Raw genomic sequence first — 26595 nt, 5'->3', positions numbered from 1 at the left:
CTGCAGACACATAAAATGGAGGCAGTGCAGAGTACCACCCTCCTCAATGTTTAATATCAACTTCTGTAGACACCTGAAATGGAGGGTGTTCAAAGTACCAGTCTCCTCAATGTTCAACATCAACCTCTGTAGACACCTGAAATGAAGGATGTGCAGACTACCAGTCTCCTATAGTCCCAACATCAACCTCTGCAGACACATAAAATGGAGGCAGTGCAGAGTACCACCCTCCTCAATGTTTTACATCAACTTCTGTAGACACCTGAAATGGAGGCAGTGCAGAGTACCTCTCACTATCCAACATCAACCTCTGTAGACACATGAAATGGAGGCAGGGCAGAGTACTAGTCTCCTCAATGTTCAACATTAACTTCTGCAGACACCTGAAATGGAGGTTGTTCAGATTAACAGCCTCCTCAAGGTCCAACATCAATCTATCTAGACAACTGAAATGGGGGGTGTGCAAAGTACCAGTCTTCTCAAGCCCAACATCAACCTCTGCAGACAAATGAAATGTAGGGTGTGCAGAGTACCAGTCTCATCATAGTCTATCATCAACTTCTGTAGACAAATGAAATGGAGGGTGTGCAGAGTAACAGCTCCTCAAGGCCCAACAACAACCTCTGCAGACACATGAAATGCAGTACTAGCCTCCTCAATATTCAACATCAACCTCTGTAGACACATGAAATGGAGGCAGTGCAAAGCACCAGCCTCTGACAGAGAACGTTATCGTTATTTCACTGAAATTCCATGTGATTAAGTGCACATCCGTACCACATGGTGATCGTCACTATAATGTAAACTTGAAGTCAACCTTCCCTTTTATACTCGCCAGACGGATTCTTTACTGCTATCAGAAGATCAACTAACTTATAGATGTTATCTTGGCAATTATAGAGCCATTCACAACAACTCATTGTTTTAGAATTAACCAATCATTGTATAGTAATTTGGCCTTCAGATATACTCATTATATGAAGTTCCCACGCTTTTTAGACCTTGTGTGTTTTTTTCCACGTTCGATTTTAAAACTTATAAGAAAAAGTATTCCCGCTTAAATTCATGTATTTCTTCAGTTTGTATCCTGATAATATGATCCAGTGTTCGATCTTGAATAAACTGTAGTTAGTTTATTTTGTTGAACTTGGTCTACATCTGACGTTTGTATACCCCCCACAACCTCTTCAATGTTCAACATCAACCTCTGCAGACACCTGAAATGGAGGGTGTTCAAAGTACCAGTCTCCTCAATGTTCAACATCAACCTCTGTAGACACCTGAAATGAAGGATGTGCAGACTACCAGTCTCCTATAGTCCCAACATCAACCTCTGCAGACACATAAAATGGAGGCAGTGCAGAGTACCACCCTCCTCAATGTTTAACATCAACTTCTGTAGACACCTGAAATGGAGGCAGTGCAGAGTACCTCTCACTATTCAACATCAACCTCTGTAGACACATGAAATGGAGGCAGGGCAGAGTACTAGTCTCCTCAATGTTCAACATTAACTTCTGCAGACACCTGAAATGGAGGTTGTTCAGATTAACAGCCTCCTCAAGGCCCAACATCAATCTATCTAGACAACTGAAATGTAGGGTGTGCAAAGTACCAGTCTTCTCAAGCCCAACATCAACCTCTGCAGACAAATGAAATGGAGGGTGTGCAGAGTACCAGTCTCATCATAGTCTAACATCAACTTCTGTAGACAAATGAAATGGAGGGTGTGCAGAGTAACAGCTCCTCAAGGCCCAACAACAACCTCTGCAGACACATGAAATGCAGTACTAGCCTCCTCAATATTCAACATCGACCTCTGTAGACACATGAAATGGAGGCAGTGCAAAGCACCAGCCTCTGACAGAGAACGTTATCGTTATTTCACTGAAATTCCATGTGATTAAGTGCACATCCGTACCACATGGTGATCGTCACTATAATGTAAACTTGAAGTCAACCTTCCCTTTTATACTCGCCAGACGGATTCTTTACTGCTATCAGAAGATCAACTAACTTATAGATGTTACCTTGGCAATTATAGAGCCATTCACAACAACTCATTGTTTTAGAATTAACCAATCATTGTATAGTAATTTGGCCTTCAGATATACTCATTATATGAAGTTCCCACGCTTTTTAGACCTTGTGTGTTTTTTTCCACGTTCGATTTTAAGACTTATAAGAAAAAGTATTCCTGCTTAAATTCATGTATTTCTTCAGTTTGTATCCTGATAATATGTTCCAGTGTTCGATCTTGAATAAACTGTAGTTAGTTTATTTTGTTGAACTTAGTCTACATCTGACGTTTGTATACCCCCCCACAACCTCCTCAATGTTCAACATCAACCTCTACAGACACCTGAAATGAAGTTTAAGGATGTGCAAACTACCAGTCTCCTATACTCCCAACATCAACCTCTGCAGACACCTGAAATGGAGGTTGTGCAGACTACCAACTTCCTCATTGTTAAACATCAACCTCTGTAGACACCTTAAATGGAGGGCTATGCAGAGTACCAGCCTTCTCAATGTTCAACATCAACTTCTGCAGACACCTGAAATGGTGGGTGTGCAGAGTACCAGCCTTCTCAATGTTCAACATCAACTTCTGCAGACACATGAAATGAAGGGTGTGCAGAGTACCAGTCTCCTCAAGGCCTAAAATCAACCTCTGTAGACACCTTAAATGGAGGGCTATGCAGAGTACCAGTCTCCTCGAGACCCAATATCAACCTATGTAGACACGTGAAATAGAGGGTGTGCAGAGTACCAGTCTCCTCAAGACCTAACATCAACCTCTGTAGACACCTGAAATGGAGGGTGTGCAGAGTACCAATCTCCTCAAGGCCTAACATCAACCTCTGCAGACACATGAAAGAGGATGAGGTTGTGCAGAGTACCAGCCTCCTCAATGTCTAACATCAACCTCTGTAGACACCTGAAACGGAGGCAGTGCAGAGTATCAGCCTCCTCAAGGCCCAACATCAACCTCTGCAGACACCTGAAATGAAGGGTGTGCATAGTACCAGTCTCCTCAAGGCTCAAGATCAACAAGTGCAGACACATGACGGAGGATGTGCAGAGTGTCAGCCCCCTTAACCATAATGTCATGATCCAATGAAGTGATGTACTAGCTTTGTTTGAACTGAAGTTTCTTGACAAGGTCACAATTTCCCAGTTTGTATTGCAACCTGGTAGAGCTATCAGAAGTTATGTAATAGTAAGCAATGTTTGCTAGTTCCCGTAGATGGAATATATATCATCTCCTAGAAGATTGGGTGACTGGACATAGGTCAAAAGTTGATTACCTCACAGTGTGTAGCTACAACACAGGAACGTGGTGTATAGCTGCTTATTAGTTTTAACTGGTTTATTTATTTTGAAACATAATATAACACAAAGCAAAACATAATCCAAATACCACAAAATTGCAACGTTTTTCTTTATTAAAACCCAATTAAAAAAATAAATGACATTTTTACAATAAATTGCAATAGCAAAAATGACAATTGATTCCTCTTGAAACTTGTCAAAGCTAAATACAGGTCATATGTTATCCCAAGAAGATAAGGAAATGACAATGACTGTTATATACATTGATGCTTTTCTCTTTATTGAGAATAAAAATAGACAAAAAATAATGATTTGTTCTCATTAAAATACTCACAATTTTTGATTCTTGAAAAATATAGCCCATTCTTCTGACAAGAAATTTAAAAAATGCATACAATATTTAAGCATGGGGCACATTCCAATCAATTATTATCTACAAAACGGCAACAGAGTTTTACTTATCTACATGTAACATACATATCCAAAATATTAAAGAACCTGAATTCTTTTTATGTAATAAAAATTTTGTTCAGGGACGAAATGAGTAAAGACAGGATGATACCGGAATATCAGGTCATATGACCTATATGTATGTCAATAATATGTATATAGTTTACAAATGAATACACAGATTAGTGTTCCAGGTGTAAAGAAGTCTTATCATAACACATTACCCTGTTTTTATTCATTTTCCTTATTACCACAGAGTTAGAAGAAAAGATTTTGATATGTTTTTTTGTTTCCTAAAAAAAGAGTTTTCAAAATAATTCAGTACTTGTTTGATTGACATCAATGTCATCAACAATCAAGTTTTAATGTATGAGCATGTGCTCCATGCATCTTTCCAATCATGATTGAATCATGATATTGATACTGTGTTACAGAATATAATATGGACAAAAAATTATGACACTGTATGCCCTTATATAGAAATGACACTGTCATACTATGTCCATATATGGACATAATATGCTGTCACTATATTACCATATATTAAATAACATACTCACAATATGCCCTTATAGGAACATAACGCTATAACCCTATTTGGACATAAAATGCTGACACTATTATATAAAGCCATTATATGGAAATAACATATGACAATATTATAATGCACTAAAAACTTTTACAAACATAACAGGTAGAGTCTAAGCTATTATATGGACATAAAAACATACTATACTAAGTAAGTCCTTGTATGGAAAGAACATGTTGACATTAAGTTCCTATATGGAAAGGATATGATGGAACTAAGTCATTATATGGAAAGAACATGATGGAACTATGTCCACAAAAGGAAAAAGCACTGTGTCTACAAATAAAATGAACATGATTAACATGGTCCCATGTGTGGAAAACATAACAGTGGAAAGAATAGTACTATGTCTGTGTGAGGTAAACACATGCTGGTATAATGCCCATGAAAGTAAGAACTTCACACTGGCACTACAGTCCATATATGGTAATGCAATACTGTTAATATGCCCATATATGGAAACAAGAGACAAATGTACAATGTATTACATCCATATCAGGTCCATAACTTTGTGGGCATCATACCCTCCTGTGTAGCAATACTTGGTTCAAGGTTTTCTTTGCATAAGAAATAGAGTGGAATTTTCACCAAATATCCTCGTATTCCTGATAGTAACTTGTAGGACTGCTCAGGGTCAGTGTTACATAATGGATCTTTGTTCTTGTATTGTTTAAGCTCATCAAATGTTGTTGTGTGGTTACACGGAATACAGTTGAACACCTGAAAAACAAATATTATAAAAATGGTCTAAATACAATAATATTTGTGTGTGTCAACACCTCATATACTGTAAAATCAGTATTAGAAGCCATGGTTTCTATTAAAATAGTACAATGCAACAGGGGGAATGCAGCTTCTATTAGACCATCCATACATATGAGAAATGGTGAATGTTTGGTTCTCAATTATTCAAAAATAATGGGTGCAACTTCTATTGGAGATGCAGCTTCTAATACAGATTTTGTGAAAATACTGATTAGAAATGATTTCAATTGTTTCATGGTGGAGCCTATGTGCAAATATGCAATTTTAATCAGAAAATGGAACACAAATACATTCAAATATTGTCAAACAGCACCACTGCACTGCTTGATCATGGACAATACACATTACACCAGACAAGTGAACTTCATGTTCGCATGTCAATGCAAGTTTGCATCAGTCTAGTTTGCAACACCTTGTGCTGATCAGCTCAATATATTAAAGTTCAAAACCGTGACAAATATAACTTTGTAGACTTTATGCCAACTGTTGTAGTCCATAAAAACAAAGTACATTATTGAGAACCATGGGCCAAATGAGGGCAGGCTATTCATAACTGGGTTCAGAAAATTGATGAAATTACCTTGTCAAATATTTCTGTATTTGTTTCAGCTGTTTTATTCCATGAATTATAAAAGAATTCATCACATACTGGATCTGTTACATCGAATACTGCTTTAGGGTTGGTCAGCATTCCAAGATGTTCCCTGGTAACATAAGCAAACAAATCTTCAATAAAAGATATGATATGTATCTGTAAAATTCTTGTGTTTTTTTTAAATTCACCATTTAAGGGAATTTGACTAATATGATGGATGACTGACTGTAAATCTGTCAACAGACTAACTTAATAGTATCAAGACAGATGTTTAGAATGTGCATATGACTGAGAAAGATAGTACAAGTATGATCTAAGCTTTCTCAATATGGAAATATTGTCTACGTGTATAATATCTTCCAGACAGCGACATACCAAAAATAACATCTAATATTATGATTTCCCTGCTTGCTATCTTAAAGAAATTCACAAAAATGATGACAAACCTGAACAAATTTTTTCTGAGTTCATAAGCGTAAGTACCAACTTGGTAATCCTGACCATTCATCTTTCCTGCGTTCATATTAGAATCATTAACAATAACAGCAATTTCACTGTCTCTTTTACCCAACATGCTTCTATCATTGATGTTGGCTGATCCTATGATAACAGTCCTGTCATCCACTATCATTAGCTTACTATGCACATACACCAACTCAGTAACCTGCAATTAAAAAGTTAACACCAACATTGCATAGTAAGGCTCACAAATCTGCAAATGTTTACATATTGACAGCAACCAGAGAGATCTGCTAAAATCTAGTTCTGCATTTACAGGCAAGCTAATAAATTCAATCAATTGTCAAAAACAATACATAGTCCCTGTGAGTTCACAAGTTTAAGAAATATACGTTTGAATATGAACAATCAGAGAATATGTCAGAGATATGGCTCCAAAACTGTATTCAATAAAACTAAATGGCCACCAGTCGGCCATTTTGAGTATGAACTAACAAAGTGATGTACAAAAAAGTCCCATAAATTTCAATATACATACCAAGTTTACAGAAATACATAAATGCTTGATTTTGATAAATTTTAAAACAATCATAATTTGGCCATGATGAATTGGATAACCAAATACCACATTTTCAAAAAGTGAAATGGCTGCCAGTCGGCCATCTTGGATCAACACACCCCATGTACATGTCCCACATAAAGTACTAGGCACATGCAAAGAATGAACAGATTCAGTCAAGGAGGTTTGAACTGAGTCTAATAATAAATAGTGACTCACTACAATGTAAATAACACTGACATAATTTGATATATCTACATATAATTCAATCCAAAAAAAAGATGTGACTTACCAGTTTTGTGTCAAGTTCTGAGTATGTCCTCAATCCACAGAATGAAATATAGTCTTCAGGATTCTCCACTGAATTGGAAATATAAGAATAATGTTCTATCATAAAAACTCAACAAATACTGTTGAAAAAATGTCTAAAAGTTTTTAGAATACAAAAGTATATAATGTTGAAATTTTGAACTGGTCAAATTTTAAGAAATTTACCGGTATGAAAAATTACTGGTCAAATTTACCGGTACTGGTAAATTTTACTGGTATGAAAAAGACTTGCAGATTGATTGCACACCAGATAAAATACATTTTAATTTATTAGCTGTTAAAAACTAATTTCAGTACCTACATGTACAACAGTATATTAGTATTAGTTTCACTGCCAATACCCCCACCTCTTCCCAAGCAAAAAATGTCTTAAATTTGTATATTAGCCTATTACCATGCTCAAAACTAATATGTGTCTTCATGTTCAGCATTGACCAGAAAGTAATAACTCAGTACATCAATTAATTGTACAGAAATAAAAAAATATAAATATTTTGAATGTATTCTCCACGCATAATTAGCATGGCACAGGCTCCCCGATAATACAAAAGCTGAAAACCTTGTTTTAATCGAAAAAAGTTCAGAACAAAAATCTGTGTGCTGAGAGAGTATTGAAGGAATATGAATTAAGAATAGGGAATATTTAAAATTAATTCAAGATTATACTTTAAACAAGAAGTTTCATCATTTTACAACCACTTCACTGCTATATAGCACAGTTTCAAAAGAGCAGTCCTGAGAGGGAATTTTCTATTTCTATAAATTAAACACTGAATCATATATAAAAATTTCATATCATACTCACTTTCTCTTTGTAGTTTTTCCAATAGTGAATTGCCACCTCTACTCATACTCTTGTAATTCCAGTGTGTGATTGCTAATATCGATGTTGCACCTGCTTCACCAACCTCCCCTTCAAATGCTGGTAACAATGGTAATACTACCATTACACGAAACTTGTGTTTAGCCCTGGAAATGAGAAGTTTATAAGCTTGATTAAAATGACTTTGGTAAAATAATTGTTTGCTTGTTTTCAAACGAGCAGTAACTGAAGATAAGTACTGGCATGTGAATGTCAATGACATATCGTCAAATTTCAAACAAAATTAAGTTCGACAAGTGGTTAAAAAGTCAAATAACAATAAAACCAGCACAGCCAACAGGAAAACATTTTCAATCAAATCACAAAATAAAATGTGAAGTAGACTGAATGAAAATTTGAATGTGATACACCACCAGTCATAACACAGTACATCTTTCTATTTCCCTTTCATCATGTGAAATCAATTAGTTCAGATCCCCTATATCTGTGTTGTATACTGTAGAATACTTTATTTTAGCTGGAATTAATTTTCGCTGAAAAGACTTGTTGGGTATTTTGTATGGAATTTATTTTGAGTGATTTTTGAAAAGTTGAATTTCACTGGATTTTATTTTCACTGAATCATTCCTTCAGCGAAAATTAATTCCGAGTGATAATAAAGTATTTTACAGTAATAGAATTATACAAACAACTTTGTGTAGATGTTAACATTTATGTTATGTGCTAAGGTTTTATTGAGTGCAAATAATGCCTTTGCAGCTTTTTCTGAGAAATTTCCCGATTCCCTGATTCCCTGTCATCAAGCTTTATTGCATGCATATACTAGTATTTGCTCAAATGTTAGGTTTAACAATAAAAGAACTTACCGATGAGCTTCCATTATGCGCACATACAAAGCATCAGCTATTCGGTTGTACACATCTTTATCTTCAACACATGATATGAAAAATTGATTCTAATAAAAAAATAATCAAATGCATCAAGATTAATCTATAATATGAAAAAAGTTGGATTGTTTATGGCATTTATTAACCAACATACACAAATAGTGCCATTGGGTTATAGTTACAGAGTATTGACTGATTATTGTCACTGGTGGCATGTTTGCAGTATCCACAAAAACTCTTGTCGTAGGCGCATTTTACACCCAAATTAATGGGATTACGCAAATTTTTGTTAAACTTGCTATAATATTCATAGTTCAGTATATTATATAAAAACATAAAATGAAGTAATGTGCCAAACACAAAAATGTAGATCTGCTTTTGTGAAACCTTCAATTTGGGAAAAGCATGAACACAATGTATAATTCTGTTGAAACAATCCAAATAAAGCACAGAAAACAAAGCATATTAACATTTTCTGGTTAAGTGATCATAATCTGTTTGTATCTCTGGTGTTTATTAGTAACACTGGAGTTGTTCAAGCGATCACTGTATTTATGTGTTTAATAAGAATATTCACCTGTGCAGAAAATGATTAGACACTCGGGTGATATTTGGAGAATACCCCGGTACAATACAGGTTTACAATACACTGAACACAACATAATGGCAGTATATACTGAATATATAGACATTGAACATCATGATGAACTACTAAGAACAATTTTGACTGATATACTTTTACCTCAATGTAAATATAGTGTTTAGAATCTCGAATTGCTGATAGGTAAGCCCAGTAAATAGAATTCTCTGTGTGTTTTATGCCAGCAGACCAGGTACTCACTGATCGTAAAATCTGAAAATGAAATAAACATCACAATAATTATCAAATATGCTTATAAAGATGTAAAATATAAGGTAAATACATGTAATACAAATTTATTCTAATTTCTGTGTCTTCTAAATGATGCAGATGAATCTTAGCAAAGTGATTCAAAGTGTCAAATGTTAAGAATATGGAAATCTCTCAGAACAAAGTTTTTTTTCAGCATGAAAATGCAATATTGTAGCTATGCAGTATCCTTTTCTCCATTACAGCTCAGATTATTCCTGCAAGCAATAATCATTTTATTGTCAATTTCGTCCAAAATTAACTTGTAGAAAAATACATATAAAAGATTGTGTTCAAAGGGTTATTTTGTTGTGTATATAATAATTTCAAAACATATTCAGTTTACTAGACTTCAAAATAGGGAAAGTATCAATGATAAGTCTCAAGAATACCTGAACATGCAGGAGTCTTGTATGTATAAGCAGTCAATACAAAAAAGTCCATGGGCCAAGATGTTTTTTAATACAACCTGGTGTGGTGAAACCTATCACTGAATGGTAACACTTACCTGGCAATCACAGCATACAGCACCAGGTACCAGTTTGTCTGGTAATTCAACATTGTTAGTGGTTTTTGGAATCAATAATGGAATGGCAGCGTTCACCTTGGCTTTCTCTAACTGTAATGATATGATAGCAATAATCAAATGTTGAGTTCAATTATTATATGATGACTCTCCTACATGTATGTTCTATTATGATGTAGACCTAAAGATTCTAAAAATCATTTGATTTTGACTGAGAATGATAAATGGTAGGTGCCAAACACAGAGCAAAATCTTCAAAATGCGTAACATCAATTCTTGAATGTATATTGGGGTCTGTATATCACTCTTTTACTGATTTGACTCTGTTTTGTAATGTACTGTGGAATACTTTATTTTCGCTTGGAATTAATTTTCGATATTTTTGCTGAAGGCATGATTCAGTTAAAAAATAAAATCCAGCGAAAAAAAATTTTTTACTATGTTTTACATTCAATTTGTCAAAAATCAATGAAAATAAATTCCATACAAAACACTTAAAGAGTTTTTAGTGATAATTAATTCCAGCTAAAATAAAGTATTCTACAGTATGTGTTTCAGTTTGTACGGTTTTTGTCTTCATGAAATTGTATTTTCTCTATATAACTTTGGTTTAATGATCTACAGTTGGCTATGTTATTTCCAATGTTATTTTCGACAATGAATTGAATGTCTGTGACATACAAAAAAAGTTACAAAACACTAGGTACATGAAACACTATGAAATGCATGGACCTCAACTATGGCAAAAATTCTAGCAACTGGAAATGTGAACAAGTATAGTCTCTAGGCTCATAAAGCTACACTGTTGGTGATGCGTACTATAAAAACAGCCGGATTAACAGTACAGATGATGAATTGAAATATTGTACAAAATTAACAAATCTGATAGTGTTCACCCATGTCAAAGAAATTGGGCTAGCCAATATTTTAAAAAAATGGAAACAGAATTTTTTACCCAAAATAATAATCAAATATGTCAAAGAGAAAATAAATAAATTGATAGTTGAGACATTTGTTTGTACATTTTCTGTACTTACTTTAGTTGCATTCCAGCGAAGTATAAAATGTCTTGCCACATCCCTAGCTGCCTTACCATAGACCACAGCCGCTATATCATGCCATGGCATACGTGGTGTATTAGTTCTATCTATAAAATCTGAATCATACACAGAAAGAATTACTCACGGATGGAAGATGCAATGGTAAATTTTACTGTTTTGGTGCTAGATGTATAATATTATAAATTACAGCTTTGTTTTCTATTGAAAAGCTTTTTATGTTCTCTATGAGGAAACCAAATATCATCACAATTTCGAATTAAACCCCAAACTTGACATACCTTGCAATGGTTGGTCTAAATCCACAAAATCCTTGCGTATAAAATTAGTATAATCCTTGCCATGCCAAAGTTTGGCCATGCCTTGAACACCTAGTTTGTTGAGATGTTCATCAACACTGGTTCTAGATATCGAAAATTTAGGTACTGCTAGCAGATTGGTTGGTGCCAAGTCAATCTCATCTTGCCCCTTGACATCATTGGCATTGGAGTCTGCATTGTGTAATTCATTCAGACGCTCTGGAGTGGACGAGAATTTCTGTAGAAATAAATACAATAGTAATATTTAATAAGAATATTTGTCATAACTTGTGAACAGCACATTTAGGATAAGAAATCCTTCATTACTACTACGAATTTGGTGTATATAATAGTGTAACTAGGATATTATTTTAAAAATGGTTATTAAACTGATAGTTTAACAATCAAAAACATTTAAAGAATTGTTTTCTGATTGTTGCTGTTTTCATAAAATCCATTAATAGACCATTTTCCGTTCACTGCGAGAATCACGCGTTATGCGTGAAATCGAACGTAAAAACAGGACAAACAAAGGTCATAGCGTCGTAGTGGCGTCAAACATCGCGTGGGATTCGACAAACGCGAAGTATTTTGGGGGACATTTCCATGCTTAATAATGTGCTGTCCACATTTGATGATAGGCAATTTCGATTAAGTAAGGGTATTCGGAAGCAATATTCCTCTGTCGAAGATCGGCCGGTCGGTGTGAGCTACGAAATAAAGAAATTCTAGTTCAAAATCAAATCGTTCGATTTTTGCGGTAGACGTTCGACGCGCATTTTTCATACATCTCGCGAGATCTCGCAATTGTACGGAAAATCACCAATTTTGTCAATATAGTTTGTCACTTGTGTGGACTATATTGACAAACTTCTTAGGTTTGTTGAAGTATTTGAAATGATCATTTGATTTTGAGAATATGTGGTTTGCAAAATATAAATAATTGAATGAAAATAAACTATCATTCAAATTCATCTCTAACATCTTGCATTGCAATACATTCGGTAATTTTTAGGACTTTGATGTTGTCCAGTTTCAATACATACGCTGTGTGAAGTCAATTTGGGCTCAGATAGTAGTCCAATATCAAATATAGAAATGTTTAATTAAAGAGAACTTTCAATGGCTATCAAATATTGTACCAGTGTTTTTTTAATATATTTGTGTCAAGTGACAGTTCCATACATTACCTTTCATTGTGCAAATAACAAATGTTATCTATATAAAAATAGTAATTTTCAGAAGAAATATTTTACCCTAAGTACACCAGGTGAATTGGATTGTTTGGAGGGCATTAAAGATCCTATATCAACAAGTCTATGTGTATAATCATCCCATCTACCATAGCAAAGATCAATACCACCAAGGAATGCTGTCTTCTGATCTATAGCCACTATCTTCTCATGGTGAGCCCACAGTAATACTCCACCTGGAACATGGTCTGGGTGACGTAATACCTAGAAATAAAGTATAATTTCATCTTTCTATGGTCAAACTTACTCCATTCTTTTGATCATTTTGTTTTTAGGTGACATTATTTTTTGATAAACTTGGTTAAGTAAGTGATCATTCAAAACCAAACACCCTCTAGTCAGCAGTTTGGAGATTCAGGAAAAAGGACATCCACTTTAAGCGTCTCTCATTAATTTTTAATCTGAAGAATCTATAAATAATATGATAATTAAACTAATATTTTGAAAATCGTAACTTAGTAATGGACAGCTTTATGATTTAAATTGTCTTAAATTGTCTCACTGCATATCAGAAAGACTGTAACGCTGACATACACCACACAATTGATTTCTCTAATTTGTTTGAACTGAGAGTCAATATGGATAAATAAATTGGAGTTGATATGATGTTACGAAGCTTTTATCCAATGCAAGCAAGTTATGGACTAAGACATTTATAAGCCACAATCTTACCTGACATTACCAATTCTTACTAAGCAAATAAACAATGTATGGTTTAGATTCTCAATAAATATATTGCAATAATCACAGTGTGAATATAGTAGTTGACTGAATGTGTATGAAGGTTTACCATTATATTCGGATGGAGTTTCATTAATGTGTGTTTGCTGTAACTACTCCAAAGTCCTATTGCCATCTCAACTTCTTTGTACAATAATACAAATATCTTGACTCCACATTCCTTGAAAATAATAAAAATAATGAAGTACATAACTCGCTTTCTCTCCTGCATCAAATGGTTCAGAAGAAGTCAAATCCAAACATGCAAGAAAAAGGATTCTAAAAATGAGAAACTGCCTGGCTACCCTTCTATATAGTCAAAAATTGTAATAAATCTGTGTGAATTTAAGAATTGTTGTCTTTGTATGCCCCTAAAACACTGTAACCAATATCCATAAGTTGAGAGGGTGAAATAAAAGTTCAGAAATGATTTCAGTTTGTTTCAGTGATTCATGGGTTTATTTATGATCACACCTGAAAAAAGAAATTTTGTAGATTTTTGAGGATGTTAATATGATTTTGTTTATAATACTGCATTAAAAATCTAAACAATGTACTGGCAGCAGCACTTTGAATTAATTAAATCGGAGGCAAATGAGCACATTTGTGTTTCACATTATTTCTTGGCTCAAATGCTGCTATATTTGCTGCTAAGCAAACATACTGTACCTATCAAGATAGAATTAAACAAAATTATTTTATGATCTTATTTCAAGATGATAAAAAATAAAACATATTCCTGTTAAAATTAAATCATAACTTACAGCTTTTCGTTTGAGTATTTGATCCAGTCTCCACCTATTACCTTCAGTAACTGGCCTCTTTAAGTAAATCTCTGGACTCAACCTATACACAAAAATTAATCAGAATATGCAGTTTCAATTATTCATATGACTTGGCAAGATACTATTTGTTTAAAGAGGGGGAGTCGTCACCTGCGCATGCGTCAGATGGCCATAGCATGTCATTGTTTACAAACAAGTGTCTACCCATGAGCCTTTGCGTATTTAGCATGTGTTGTTATCGCATGGGACTCACAGGTGACATCCCTCACACTTTAATGCACAAAAAGAACTGTATATCTGTCACGTTGGTGTTAGTATCCACAAAAACTACTAGTATTTACAGAAGGCAGACATGAGATAAATGATCTGTTGGCTATCCGTCACACTAAATTATTTACCGGTATAAAAAAATACTTACCACCAATCTGTAATAAATATTTCTATTTGTGCACTTTCCAGTGCATCGGCAACAGCATCTAAATAATCAGCACCATCAATGAACCTGTATTTTGATGCAAATAAACATAATTTATAATATGGGTAATTTAATGAATAATCTTATTTTGAACAGAACAAACACCAATTCTGACACCAAAATCAAACCAAAACTAAATTAATTCTACAACAATACATGAATCCAATTAGCCAGACTAGTACAAGTAATAACAGCTAATACTTAATTTTCTTGACTGGAATAATAACATTAGTGCATGACTACCTAGACTAGCTGAAATGATACTAATGGTATCAAAGCAATTGAGCTAATACTTTTCAAGAAGTCCAAATATCAAAAATGACAAAATATTTGCTAAAAATAGAGAATTGAAGATATCGTCACAAAATGAACAAATTCAACAAAGTTCCATCCAAGTATACCTATCACTGGCACATGTATTACTTACCATTTTGCTGGTGTTTCATTTCTGACAGGTGCAAACGACTTGTACCTATTTTGTTTGGTATATTCACACTTCTCAGCAAGATCATTGATAAAAGAGCACCACTCCTTAGCTTTCCGTTGTGTCCAGCATTTGAGAAGTAAATTTCTGTAATCAATAAAAACATTGTTGTATGTATGTTAAAATGTATGTTTTTTTCCCAGCAAAGTAAAAATATTCTCATGTGCCAATAGGGATTGAAAGAAAAGTATCGACTTACATAAATAATACAGTAAATGACTTTTTCTGAAACTTAACTGTTATATTTTTTATTTTTGTTTTATATTTGAATTTTTTTAAAAACTTAACCTATATCATATCTTTTTTAACTCGATTCTATTCCTATTCCTATTCTATTCTATTCTATTCTATTCTATTCTATTCTATTCTATTCTATTCTATTCTATTCTATTCTATTCTATTCTATTCTATTCTATTCTATTCTATTCTATTCTATTCCATTACATTCCATTCTATTTACCTTGTCATGTTTTTAATGAGAAGACCATGATGTACACCAGTATCTAGCAGGCCACTTTTAGCAGAGAACACTTCATCCATTAATAATAATCCACCCATCCTACCATCTCTTGGTTTGATATATCCAATAAAACTATCCTTTGTTATCAACCACCTATGGGAATGTATAGAAGCACAATATATCATACTACACAATACTTGGATATATCTCTTCGTTTGATATATCCAATAAAACTATCCTTTGTTATCAACCACCTATGGGAATGTATAAAAGCACAATATATCATACTACACAATACTTAACAACCAGGTAAAACACAATGCTTTGAAGTGTCAAATAATTTACACCACAAGAACATGCTGCATATATCCTCCGCCAGTGTTGGAAATTACCACCTGGATCAAAAACTAGAAGCAATGTCAGTTTATTCGCTTGGTTAATTAACCCTTTGCGCCCCAATGCGGCCATATATGGCCGCTTATTTCTGACCAAAGATAACCCAATTCGGCCGTAAAAGGCCACCCGTTAATGCACTGTCAAAATCCCAATGCGGCCGTAAACGGCCGGTATTTCATAGATTGAAACAGAAGTTGATTCTGATCTCCCATGATCTTTGCATGAAAAAATAAATTGTTGATGAAAATAATTAGAAATACAGGTACGTTCAGACTGAAAATTATATACGAATTGTCCTCGTACTTTTCTTGTACAACGGGTTTTTCGGACGGTGTCTGTGAAGAGCTGTGACAATTTGCATAAATAAACAAACACAGCGGCATGTTTGGTGAAAGTTCATTTATTCTACCGCAGTTTTTATCCAAAATAAACGCATAATACATATAAAATTACCACCTGGATCAAAAACTAGAAGCAATGTCAGTTTATTCGCTTGGTTAATTAAGATTGAATTAAAAAAAAAATTACGCTAATTTATGCAGAGATAAAAAATTGCACTCAAAGGGTTGATGCAAGGTTAGTAACTCTAACAAGGCTGGTGAAATTTGAAAGGTCCACACCCTGATATCAAAACACTGCCTTCACAGTTGTGATGTTCAGCATGAAATAAAACTGTTGATAGCATGGTAAACATTACAATATTTACAGCAATCAAAGTGCAATCAAATCATGCAACAAGTGATATTGGATGATAACTTCATAGTGTACTTCTTATGTATTAGTTTTCTTATTTTTTCTACTTTTAGATGTTTTTGTTGTTGTTTTATTTTGTTATTTTAGTTCATGTAACTTAGTTTCTATTTTGTCTATCAAAAGTTTTTTCATTAGTCTTTGAGTGAAATGTATTATTTATTTGATGCAGCTCCTAATTTACATACATGTAGTGAGTCCCTGTTACAAAAGAGAAGCAATAAATAAATAAATAAATAAATAAATAAATAAATAAATAAATAAATAAATAAATAAATAAATAATGTTATTGCGACTGGATTGAGATGATTGTAATTTAGGATACAAATTGGTTCATCCTAGTTGTCATATTTTCACTTGAGGTTTCACTTACCTTTTACTCCAATGACCAGCCCACTCACAATAACAACCACCACAGCATCTTGTACAACAACCTAGTGGTATACGATGGCCACCAGATCTTTTCTTTACAAGGCTTTCCCTATCAAATATCAATAATCCCTCATTTATCATAATTGGTAAAATATTGTATCATTGATGTGAATATAAATTCTAGCTGCCTAAATTATAATATAGTAATTCCTTCATTTTACATTTTTGTCAATGAAGCAAAGACGAATAAATTTTAATTGAAATGTGAGAAAGTGGCATATTCTCATTCTAGACGTGAACTTTTCAGCAATAGTGTATTTGGGAATCTTTATAATATAAGTGTCAGTTATTAAAAACAGGTGGTTTATTATTTATTGCTGAAAGATGATGTAGAGATGACAAGAATCACTCGCTTGAAAATGTTGTCAGGACATTGTATTATCACAAAATGATTTGCATCAATACAACATTTCAACTTACTTTCCTTTCATACCAAGCTCTTCTACAAATGACAAGTGGGACAGTTCAAGAAATTCAATCTGAGAAGAAAACATGATGACATAGATTGAAACACACATGTTTAACTAACAATTTAATATTCACAGTAATTTGGGTAAATATAAAAAAAGGACATCTTTAAACCACAAGAAGTGCAGAGCCCAATTTATATGTTGTAAACACAATTGCGCTGCTTTAAAATACTAACTAAAATAAGTATTACTTATTTTAATTTTCACAACCAAACTTCTCTTACTAGATACTGACTACAATACCTCTGATTATTGAAAACCATCAGCAACCATAACTGTGTTCTGAAACTATAACCGTGTTACATGTTGCTTAATTCAAATTATAAAACAAGTTGATAAAAACAAAAGTATCTATGAACTGAACTATAGAGGGCACATATTTTAAATACTCACAGTGTGTTTGTTCGTTCTGTAAATAGGATTCCTCAGTAAATTTTGTAAATATTTTTCAAGTTGAACCTGAAACAGTAAATGTGTTTGTGGTTAAGATATGTGCAAATCATCTGTCAGCACGACCATCCTACCAACAGTAGATATCTCAATGTCTCAATGTCCAAATACCCCACAACACATACATTAATTTTGACCCAAAATAAAAAAAAATTGCCCAAAACACCCACTTAACACATACGAATGTAAATAAATTTGCATGAGCATCTGTCACTCGTAATATACTAGTAATGTTTATGTAAACAAATTTTAATGAAATTGGTCTGTGTATGCCAGAGATTTGAGATTGCAATGGACGGACTGAAAAATTTTACTCAAATCGTAAGCCTACTTTGAACTTTGATAGGGGCTAACTAGACTTGACTACATAATATGCAGTTGTATATGTATATTCTAGACAAATATATAATTTAATAATGTGATCCACAGTTCTGCATTAACAGAAATAATACCAGATTTATTTAAACACCCAAGGAAAAGGAATATCTCAACAACTAAAATGCAAATATACAATGTGATGTTATCTGAACTATGGAAGGTGCAATAGTTTGCTATGTTTGTGGCATTTATATTGATGTAATGGGAGAAAACTTGTAACAAATACACTCACCATTCTCCTTGCTAACTGTGGTGCTGCTACTAAGGCATCTATTCCTTTGGGTAGGTGAGGAAGGGTTCTGGTTTTATTACTGTTAACTCTGTAGCTTCTTCTTCTTTCTTTCAATCTATCACAACATTTTTTGTAGAAGACATTATCAGAAAATTAGAACTAGACAGGTTAAGTGCTTTATGAAGTATCAGACCACATACACTACAGCAATGCAACTAAAAAATGCTCACCAATATGAAAACTGAAAAGTTTCCTGCATATAAAAACTGTTTATGAATTATGTCTTAAGGACAACATCAAAAGTTTAATGTAGGATCTGAAACTTAATTGATCATGGCGTCAGACTACCGGTACATTCATTAAATGCAAATTGATAATCGAACAATAGTATGGCATAGCAGTTGATTGTCGGGTGGCCGGTGTAAAAAGACTTTACAAATGCACCAATAACAAGGAAAAACGAGCTTTATTTTTACCTCATTTGATGCACATATTTACACTCGGACCAAACAATTTTCTCGTCTTGGATGTTTGTGTTTTATCATTTTCAAAAAAAACGAACTACAAAGACTCCAAGAATTTTTTGACTTAAAAAATAAAATTGTTTTTGAAGGATGGAAACTTTTTGAGGTCAAAACCCCACCGCCAAACTAAAGCAAATAAGTTTTTTATCCAACATCAATCTTCTGACGTTGTCCCTTTGAAATCAAACATTTTTCTATCAGTGATGTGTGAAAGCAATTCTAGTATTTATCATCTGCTACTCATTTCAATTTCAATAAGGATACTTGATTTTGCTTATGTGCACTGAGAAAAAACAGTACCACCTCCAACCCTGAATGCAACATGCCCGGCAAGTGGGCAGAAAATACTCTTTTTTTATTAGTGTGTTGAGTGTGCAGATGACAATGTTAATTTCTCTGATACATTTCAAACATGCTAACAATCATATGTCACAAGGTATTATACTGCATTCTGGAGTCGTATCATTAGCTGCTGTAAATAACTATTATCAAACACTTATTTAATATTTATTTCATTTGACAGAGGAATAAATATTATAAAATACAAACAAGGACATTGAATAAATGATGTTATTCTAATTGTACCTTTTGGTTGGGACTGGAATCTTCATAGCTGCTTTGAATAGGAGTAGTTGTTCATGGAGTTGTCTGAAATGATGATATCTCTTCTTAATAGTCCACTTGTAAGCACCATGTTTTAAATCTATTACATATCTAGGACAAATTCAAATGAAATTGATGGATCTTGAAACTATTAACATAGTAACAACGTTGTAATGATGATGCTAAATGAGTAAAACCTTGCAAGTTAGCCTACATGTAGTGTGCTGAACACCTGAGGGGAATGCATTGATGATGCACATTGTAATCAAACCACCACAGCAATGCATGTTCAATTTGCATGTACACAAACAGAAGTCAGCTCACTCTTAACTAATAAAAAAATTGTATTTAAATATTCTCCAATCTATATAACCATGTTCTCTTCAGTTGTACTCATTATATTAGATAAATAATTTCTTCTCTTTTTTTCACTTTTTCGTTTGTGTTTTCTATATTTTGTATATTCCATGAAGAAATGTTGTTCATTTTCAATCTTTATTTGTGTACAATATTTACATTTCTAGAGGTGTTTTGGGCTGAGCATATTTATTTATTTGTTGCTACCCTTTTAAAGCAGGGGCTCACTTTTACAGGAGCTGCAAAATTAAAGATACATTTCTTAAAAAAAGTACAAGAAATACTGTTATAGATCAAGAAAAATATTGCATGTGCAAGATGTGCATTTAACTTCCTTGACTTATAACAAAGCTAATTTGAAAAGTGTTTTATGAAAATATGTTTGAAATAATTGGCCTGTGACTATGCAGTTTCTAGGCTTCCAAATTGTCTTTGAATCATCTATTGACCTTTGACATTATATATTTTTATAACTCATACTTTGTGAAAATTAATGCCATGATGACTTTATTTTGACACCATTTGGGAAAGCTTTACTGATGAAAAAATTCTTAAATGTCTTTATTTTGGGAAATTAGGCATAATTTCAACAAATAAATGAATGTGAGTTATCATATCATATCATATCATATCATATCATATCATATCATATCATATCATATCATATCTATTCTATTCTATTCTATTCTATTCTATTCTATTCTATTCTATTCTATTCTATTCTATTCTATTCTATTCTATTCTATTCTATTCTATTCTATTCTATTCTATTCTATTCTATTCTATTCTATTCTATTCTATTCTATTCTATTCTATTCTATTCTATTCTATTCTATTCTATTCTATTCTATTCTATTCTATTCTATTCTATTCTATTCCTCATACTGCCCAGCCTTGAAATGCTATGGGAAGTGTGCCCTCACATCAGGGCATCCCGTAATACAACTAGTTCAGTTTTCATCAATCAACACAAAAAAGTATCATTCTAAATTATATTGTGTATTTGAGGTCATGCCATGGTAAAACTGTCTGCAATTACAAAAGACATTGAAACAACAATTTTGAGACAATATTTACTGATATTACTTACAAGTTGGGATTAAGTAATTTTCTTGATGGATGTCTCTCGACATCACTTATTTTGACATCAATTCTTTCACCAGGAATTAATACTTTTCTGTTATAGTCTCCAAATGACAATGGAGCAGAGTATATCTCACTATACGGTAACTCACGGGCAGCTGTAATGTAATAAGAAATGTTTTACAGAGAGGATGACATGCAGTGGAGGCTACCAAGATAAGTGTCACCTTAAATCTAATATTTTATATTTATTATATATAATGTTAATGCATATAAATGGATGAATGTTTTATTTCACCAAATACAAAAACTAGATAGATAGATTAATTAAAGTACCGGTACATACAATTCAAAACGACAGTATCATAGATAACTGAAAATGATGTAAATATGGAATTCTGTAGTTTGTTATGAAGTGAGTAATGAAATTAGTCTGTAAAAGAATTCAGTGCCTTCTTAGTAAAACAAGTCATTGTCAATGACACGTCCCCGTTCCGTTCATATTTGAGTGACATATACATTCAAAGCAGATCATGACCGAAATGCACCTGCATATGTACAACACATTGTGCTAAATCTGAACAAAATCCATCCATGCATGACTGAGATCCGGTTCTGGAATTGTGAAAATACGTGATTTTGATGCATTTTCGGCCTTAAAATGGCCATCATTCCGCTATTGTTAAGCAGATCATGAAACAAATGCACATATTTATTTGTGACATGATATACCATGTGTGTGTGAAGTTTGAACTTGATCAATCCAGACATGTCTTGGATACAGATCCAGAACTGAATTCTTTAACAAAATGGCCGCCAGTTGGCCATTTCGAACTTGATCCGAAAAAAAAAAGACGTGCATCAAGGTCCTATTATGTTTAATGTATGTACCAAATTTGAACAAAATCCATCCATGCATAACTGAGATACGGGTCCGGAATGGTGAAAATGTGCGATTTCAATGCATTTTCGGCCTTAAAGCGGCCCCCATTTGGCTATCGTTAATGAGATCATGAAACAAATGCACATACATATTTGTGACATGATGTACCTTGTGTGTGTGAAGTTTGAACTTGATCAATCCAGACATGTCTCGGATACGGATCCAGAACTGAATTCTTTAAAACAAAATGGCCGCCAGTCGGCTATTTCGAACTTGATCCGAAAAAAAAAATGACGTGCATCAAGGTCCTATTATGTTTAATGTATGTACCAAATTTGAATGAAATCCGTTCATGCATAACTGAGATCCGGGTCCGGAATGGTGAAAATGTGCGATTTCAATGCGTTTTCGGCCTTAAAGCGGCCCCCATTTGGCTATCGTTAATGAGATCATGAAACAAATGCACATACATATTTGTGACATGATGTACCTTGTGTGTGTGAAGTTTGAACTCTATCAATCCAAGCATGTCTCAGATACGGATCCAGAACTGAATTCTTTAAAACAAAATGGCCGCCAGTCGGCCATTTCGAACCCGATTAAAAAAAAAATGACGTGCATCAAGGTCCTATTATGTTTAATGTATGTACCAAATTTGAACAAAATCCGTCCATGCATAACTGAGATCCAGGTCCGGAATGGTGAAAATGTGCTATTTTGATGCATTTTCGGCCTTAAAATGGCCGCTATTCGGCTATCGTTAATCGGATCATGAAAAAAATGCATGTGCATATGTCCCATATAATGTGTGATGTATGAGTGAAGTTTGAACTTAATCGGTCCATGCATGTTCGAGATACTGGTGATCACGGACGCACGGACGAACGGACGGACGGACGCACACAGGGCAAAACATAAGTCCCCGTTTTCGGACTGCGTCCGAACGGAGACTAAAAAATGAAAACCAATTTTATCCACAATTGTGTACAAGATGTTTAATAGAGTAATATGAGGTTATTACGAGGATACCTCAAAGTATGCACGAAGACAGTACAGCTGGAATATCGACCGACATTTGGCGTACTGTCTGAGTGCATATTTTCAGGTATCCTCATAATGATCTTATTAATATACGTCTTTTCCTTCCAAGGATACACCATGGGAATGCTGAAATCCAAAATGTTTAGAACAGAATTGGCGAGTCCGGTCAAACCCTGGTGGCAGTTATGTTAGTTTTTATTATTAGAGAATGCTTACATGCGTAATCATTCCATATTTTCAATTTGCATTTCTTAACATGGTAGGATGAAAATGCTCCGTAAAATACCGCAAAATTACGGCACGCTGTGACTTATTGCGTTACGGTGACAGATGTGTAATAATAGTTATTATTAAGAGGAGGGAATATACCACTACCTAGGGTCTACATTGATGATTATTCCAGACAACTACATTTTGTGAGACAACAAAAATTCAAGAACTAAAGGACTGTTCGGTTTGTATGATGAGAGGCTAACCGTGATTTGCACTGTCATGTCATGAGATATAATTACTAATCGTGCAAACAAAGCACACCTACTTCTGCAAAAACTCCTATATCCTACATGTACATTGTACCATTATATTTGTTTACCACTACAGTATAGTTATGCAACATTCGGTTGCTAAGGATTACAGGAGATGAACACCTGTTACAATGACTACAATATCTCATACAATGTAAATAGCTTTAGACAGTTTACTCAAAAAAAAAATATAATAATTTGTTTCTGATCAGCAACAAATCCATTCAGCATGACCATGATACAGTTCCTGAATGACAGAAATGTTTGACGTTGTTGTATTTTAACACTAAAATAGCCACCATTCAGCCATCTAAAATTTCATTATGAAATTCAAGTGTATATAATAATAATAATAATGATAATAATAATAATAATAATAATAATTACTGAATGAAGTTTTTGAATAATGAACTACCTGTCTGATCAGGTGTATGTCTTGATTGTTCATTATTGTAATAAACTTGTTTGTTTTAGAAAGTATTGAAAGTCTAGAATTTTTTTCGAGAAATGGCTTTACATTTTTGCGCATGTTATAATTGTCACAGGTTGTAATAAAAAGAATTAGAAAAAGAATCTTCTACAACATTGCACTTTTTGCATAATCTATTATCCTCAGGTATTTTAGATCATTTGTGGCTACCTAGTTCAATTTTTAGCTTATGGCTATGTATGTGTGAATGTAAGTGACAAAAGTACCTGCAACAGTATTCATTAAAATGGATATATGTCAAACATGCAGGAGACCTATATTAAACATGATGCATTGTACACTGTAGCATGGGACTCATACATAGCAAGGGTATATTATGGGTATATTAAAAAACAATGCAAGGTATAAATAGCATGAGACCCATATCAAAAATGATAACATGTGAACCTAGTATGTGACTTGTATCAATACTATGCAATGTATATGTATAGAATGGGACCGTCACCCATACGTAGCAAGAGTATATTATGGGTATATTAAAAACAATACAAGGTATAAATAGACCCATATCGATTTCAACATCATGTAAACCTAGTATGTGACTTGTATCAATACTATGCAATGTATATGTATAGAATGGGACCGTCACCCATACGTAGCAAGAGTATATTATGGGTATATTAAAAACGATACAAGGTATAAATAGACCCATATCGATTTCGACATCATGTAAACCTAGTATGTGACTTGTATCAATACTATGCGATGTATATGTATAGAATGGGACAGTCACCCATACGTAGCAAGGGTATATTATGGGTATATTAAAAACAATACAAGGTATAAATAGACCCATATCGATTTCAACATCATGTAAACCTAGTATGTGACTTGTATCAATACTATGCAATGTATATGTATAGAATGGGACCGTCACCCATACGTAGCAAGAGTATATTATGGGTATATTAAAAACGATACAAGGTATAAATAGACCCATATCGATTTCGACATCATGTAAACCTAGTATGTGACTTGTATCAATACTATGCAATGTATATGTATAGAATGGGACAGTCACCCATACGTAGCAAGGGTATATTATGGGTATATTAAAAACAATACAAGGTATAAATAGACCCATATCGATTTCAACATCATGTAAACCTAGTATGTGACTTGTATCAATACTATGCGATGTATATGTATAGAATGGGACAGTCACCCATACGTAGCAAGGGTATATTATGGGTATATTAAAAACAATACAAGGTATAAATAGACCCATATCGATTTCAACATCATGTAAACCTAGTATGTGACTTGTATCAATACTATGCAATGTATATGTTTAGAATGGGACCGTCACCCATACATGTACGTAGCAAAGGTATATTATGGGTATATTAAAAACGATACAAGGTATAAATAGACCCATATCGATTTCGATATCATGTGAACCTAGTATGTGACTTGTATCAATACTATGCGATGTATATACTGGAATAACAAATGCTCACGCTGTGATGACTATGACACTTTTAAATATGTAATTCAATAAATAAATTTAAAATATCAATTATATACATAAATCATAGCATATAACCATTGCCTGCAAGGACTCAATTTATAGTTTTTAAAGAAAATACAATCAGGTTATTGTTAATATAGAAAAATTATGGTACATCACTATACACTACATCAGCCATCAATATAATTTTGTTGTCAAGTTGAAAACACTGATTGACCTACCTTCCAAATGTCTATCTCCATAGTCTATATCATGTTCTCCGGCAACCTCACTATTTACATTACATGCACCAGTGAATCCTTCATTTGACGCAACATCATATGGTGAATCCACATCACTGAAATCAGTATCACTATTATCCTCCATTATCTGTATCTTAACAGATGATGCTGACATCTTGGAAGATACCCAATGAAGAGGATTTGGCAAACTTGGCCATCTGTCATTATGAGGAAGAAATGAAAACGTTCCATAACTTTGTTTCTCTTTCATTTCATTCCAGTTAATATCTTCTTCTGGATCAGGTTCAATACAGTGTTGCTGTGATTCACTTCGTTTCATATTTATATCTATTCGTTATAGTGTAGTTAATTGGAAAAGGTAAAGAATGAAGAAATGTTCCAAATTATAGCTTGTGCTGAATCCCAAAAGTGAGCAGAAAAACAGATGCTGAAGATGAAGATAAGATACACTACCGGTACAGCTGCTAATGATGTTTCAGTATACAGGTATCTTTAAGTATGGTGTCTTCACAGAGGAAGAATGATAG

At 33.6% G+C, this 26595-nt stretch overlaps 1 protein-coding gene across 1 annotated transcript; it reads right to left on the bottom strand.

Annotated features, from left to right (window-relative positions):
- Positions 1 to 3355: 3355 nt before the first annotated feature.
- LOC100366642 (phospholipase D1) lies at positions 3356 to 26371 on the bottom strand. The gene is made up of 23 exons (XM_085506602.1): positions 26048 to 26371; positions 21425 to 21575; positions 19960 to 20088; positions 18851 to 18965; positions 18184 to 18249; positions 17741 to 17799; positions 17262 to 17369; positions 15743 to 15895; positions 15226 to 15369; positions 14742 to 14825; positions 14303 to 14384; positions 13609 to 13719; positions 12822 to 13022; positions 11548 to 11803; positions 11246 to 11364; positions 10191 to 10301; positions 9536 to 9646; positions 8773 to 8861; positions 7889 to 8052; positions 7046 to 7113; positions 6182 to 6399; positions 5721 to 5844; positions 3356 to 5095 (listed from the first exon to the last, which is right to left on the bottom strand). Exons 1-23 carry the CDS (start codon positions 26316 to 26318, stop codon positions 4871 to 4873), a joined length of 3159 nt encoding a protein of 1052 aa, XP_085362728.1. The 5' UTR covers positions 26319 to 26371; the 3' UTR covers positions 3356 to 4870.
- Between the last annotated feature and the right edge of the window lie 224 nt (positions 26372 to 26595).

Source organism: Saccoglossus kowalevskii, chromosome 12 (genome assembly GCF_978046115.1).
Source record: "Saccoglossus kowalevskii chromosome 12, keSacKowa6.1, whole genome shotgun sequence".
In the NCBI taxonomy this organism is placed as follows: domain Eukaryota; kingdom Metazoa; phylum Hemichordata; class Enteropneusta; family Harrimaniidae; genus Saccoglossus; species Saccoglossus kowalevskii.
This window is presented reverse-complemented; position numbering and strand designations above follow the sequence as displayed.

Bases quoted from the DNA above. Each gene is read 5' to 3' on its own strand.
- LOC100366642 (XM_085506602.1), bottom strand. From the start codon at position 26,318: ATGAAAGAGAAACAAAGTTATGGAACGTTTTCATTTCTTCCTCATAAT. The intron at 14,385-14,741 runs GTAAGTATTTTT...TTTTGTGTATAG, and splicing joins ATATTTATTACAGATTGGTG to GTTGAGTCCAGAGATTTACT. The intron at 7,114-7,888 runs GTGAGTATGATA...TTTCCAATTCAG, and splicing joins GGAAAAACTACAAAGAGAAA to TGGAGAATCCTGAAGACTAT.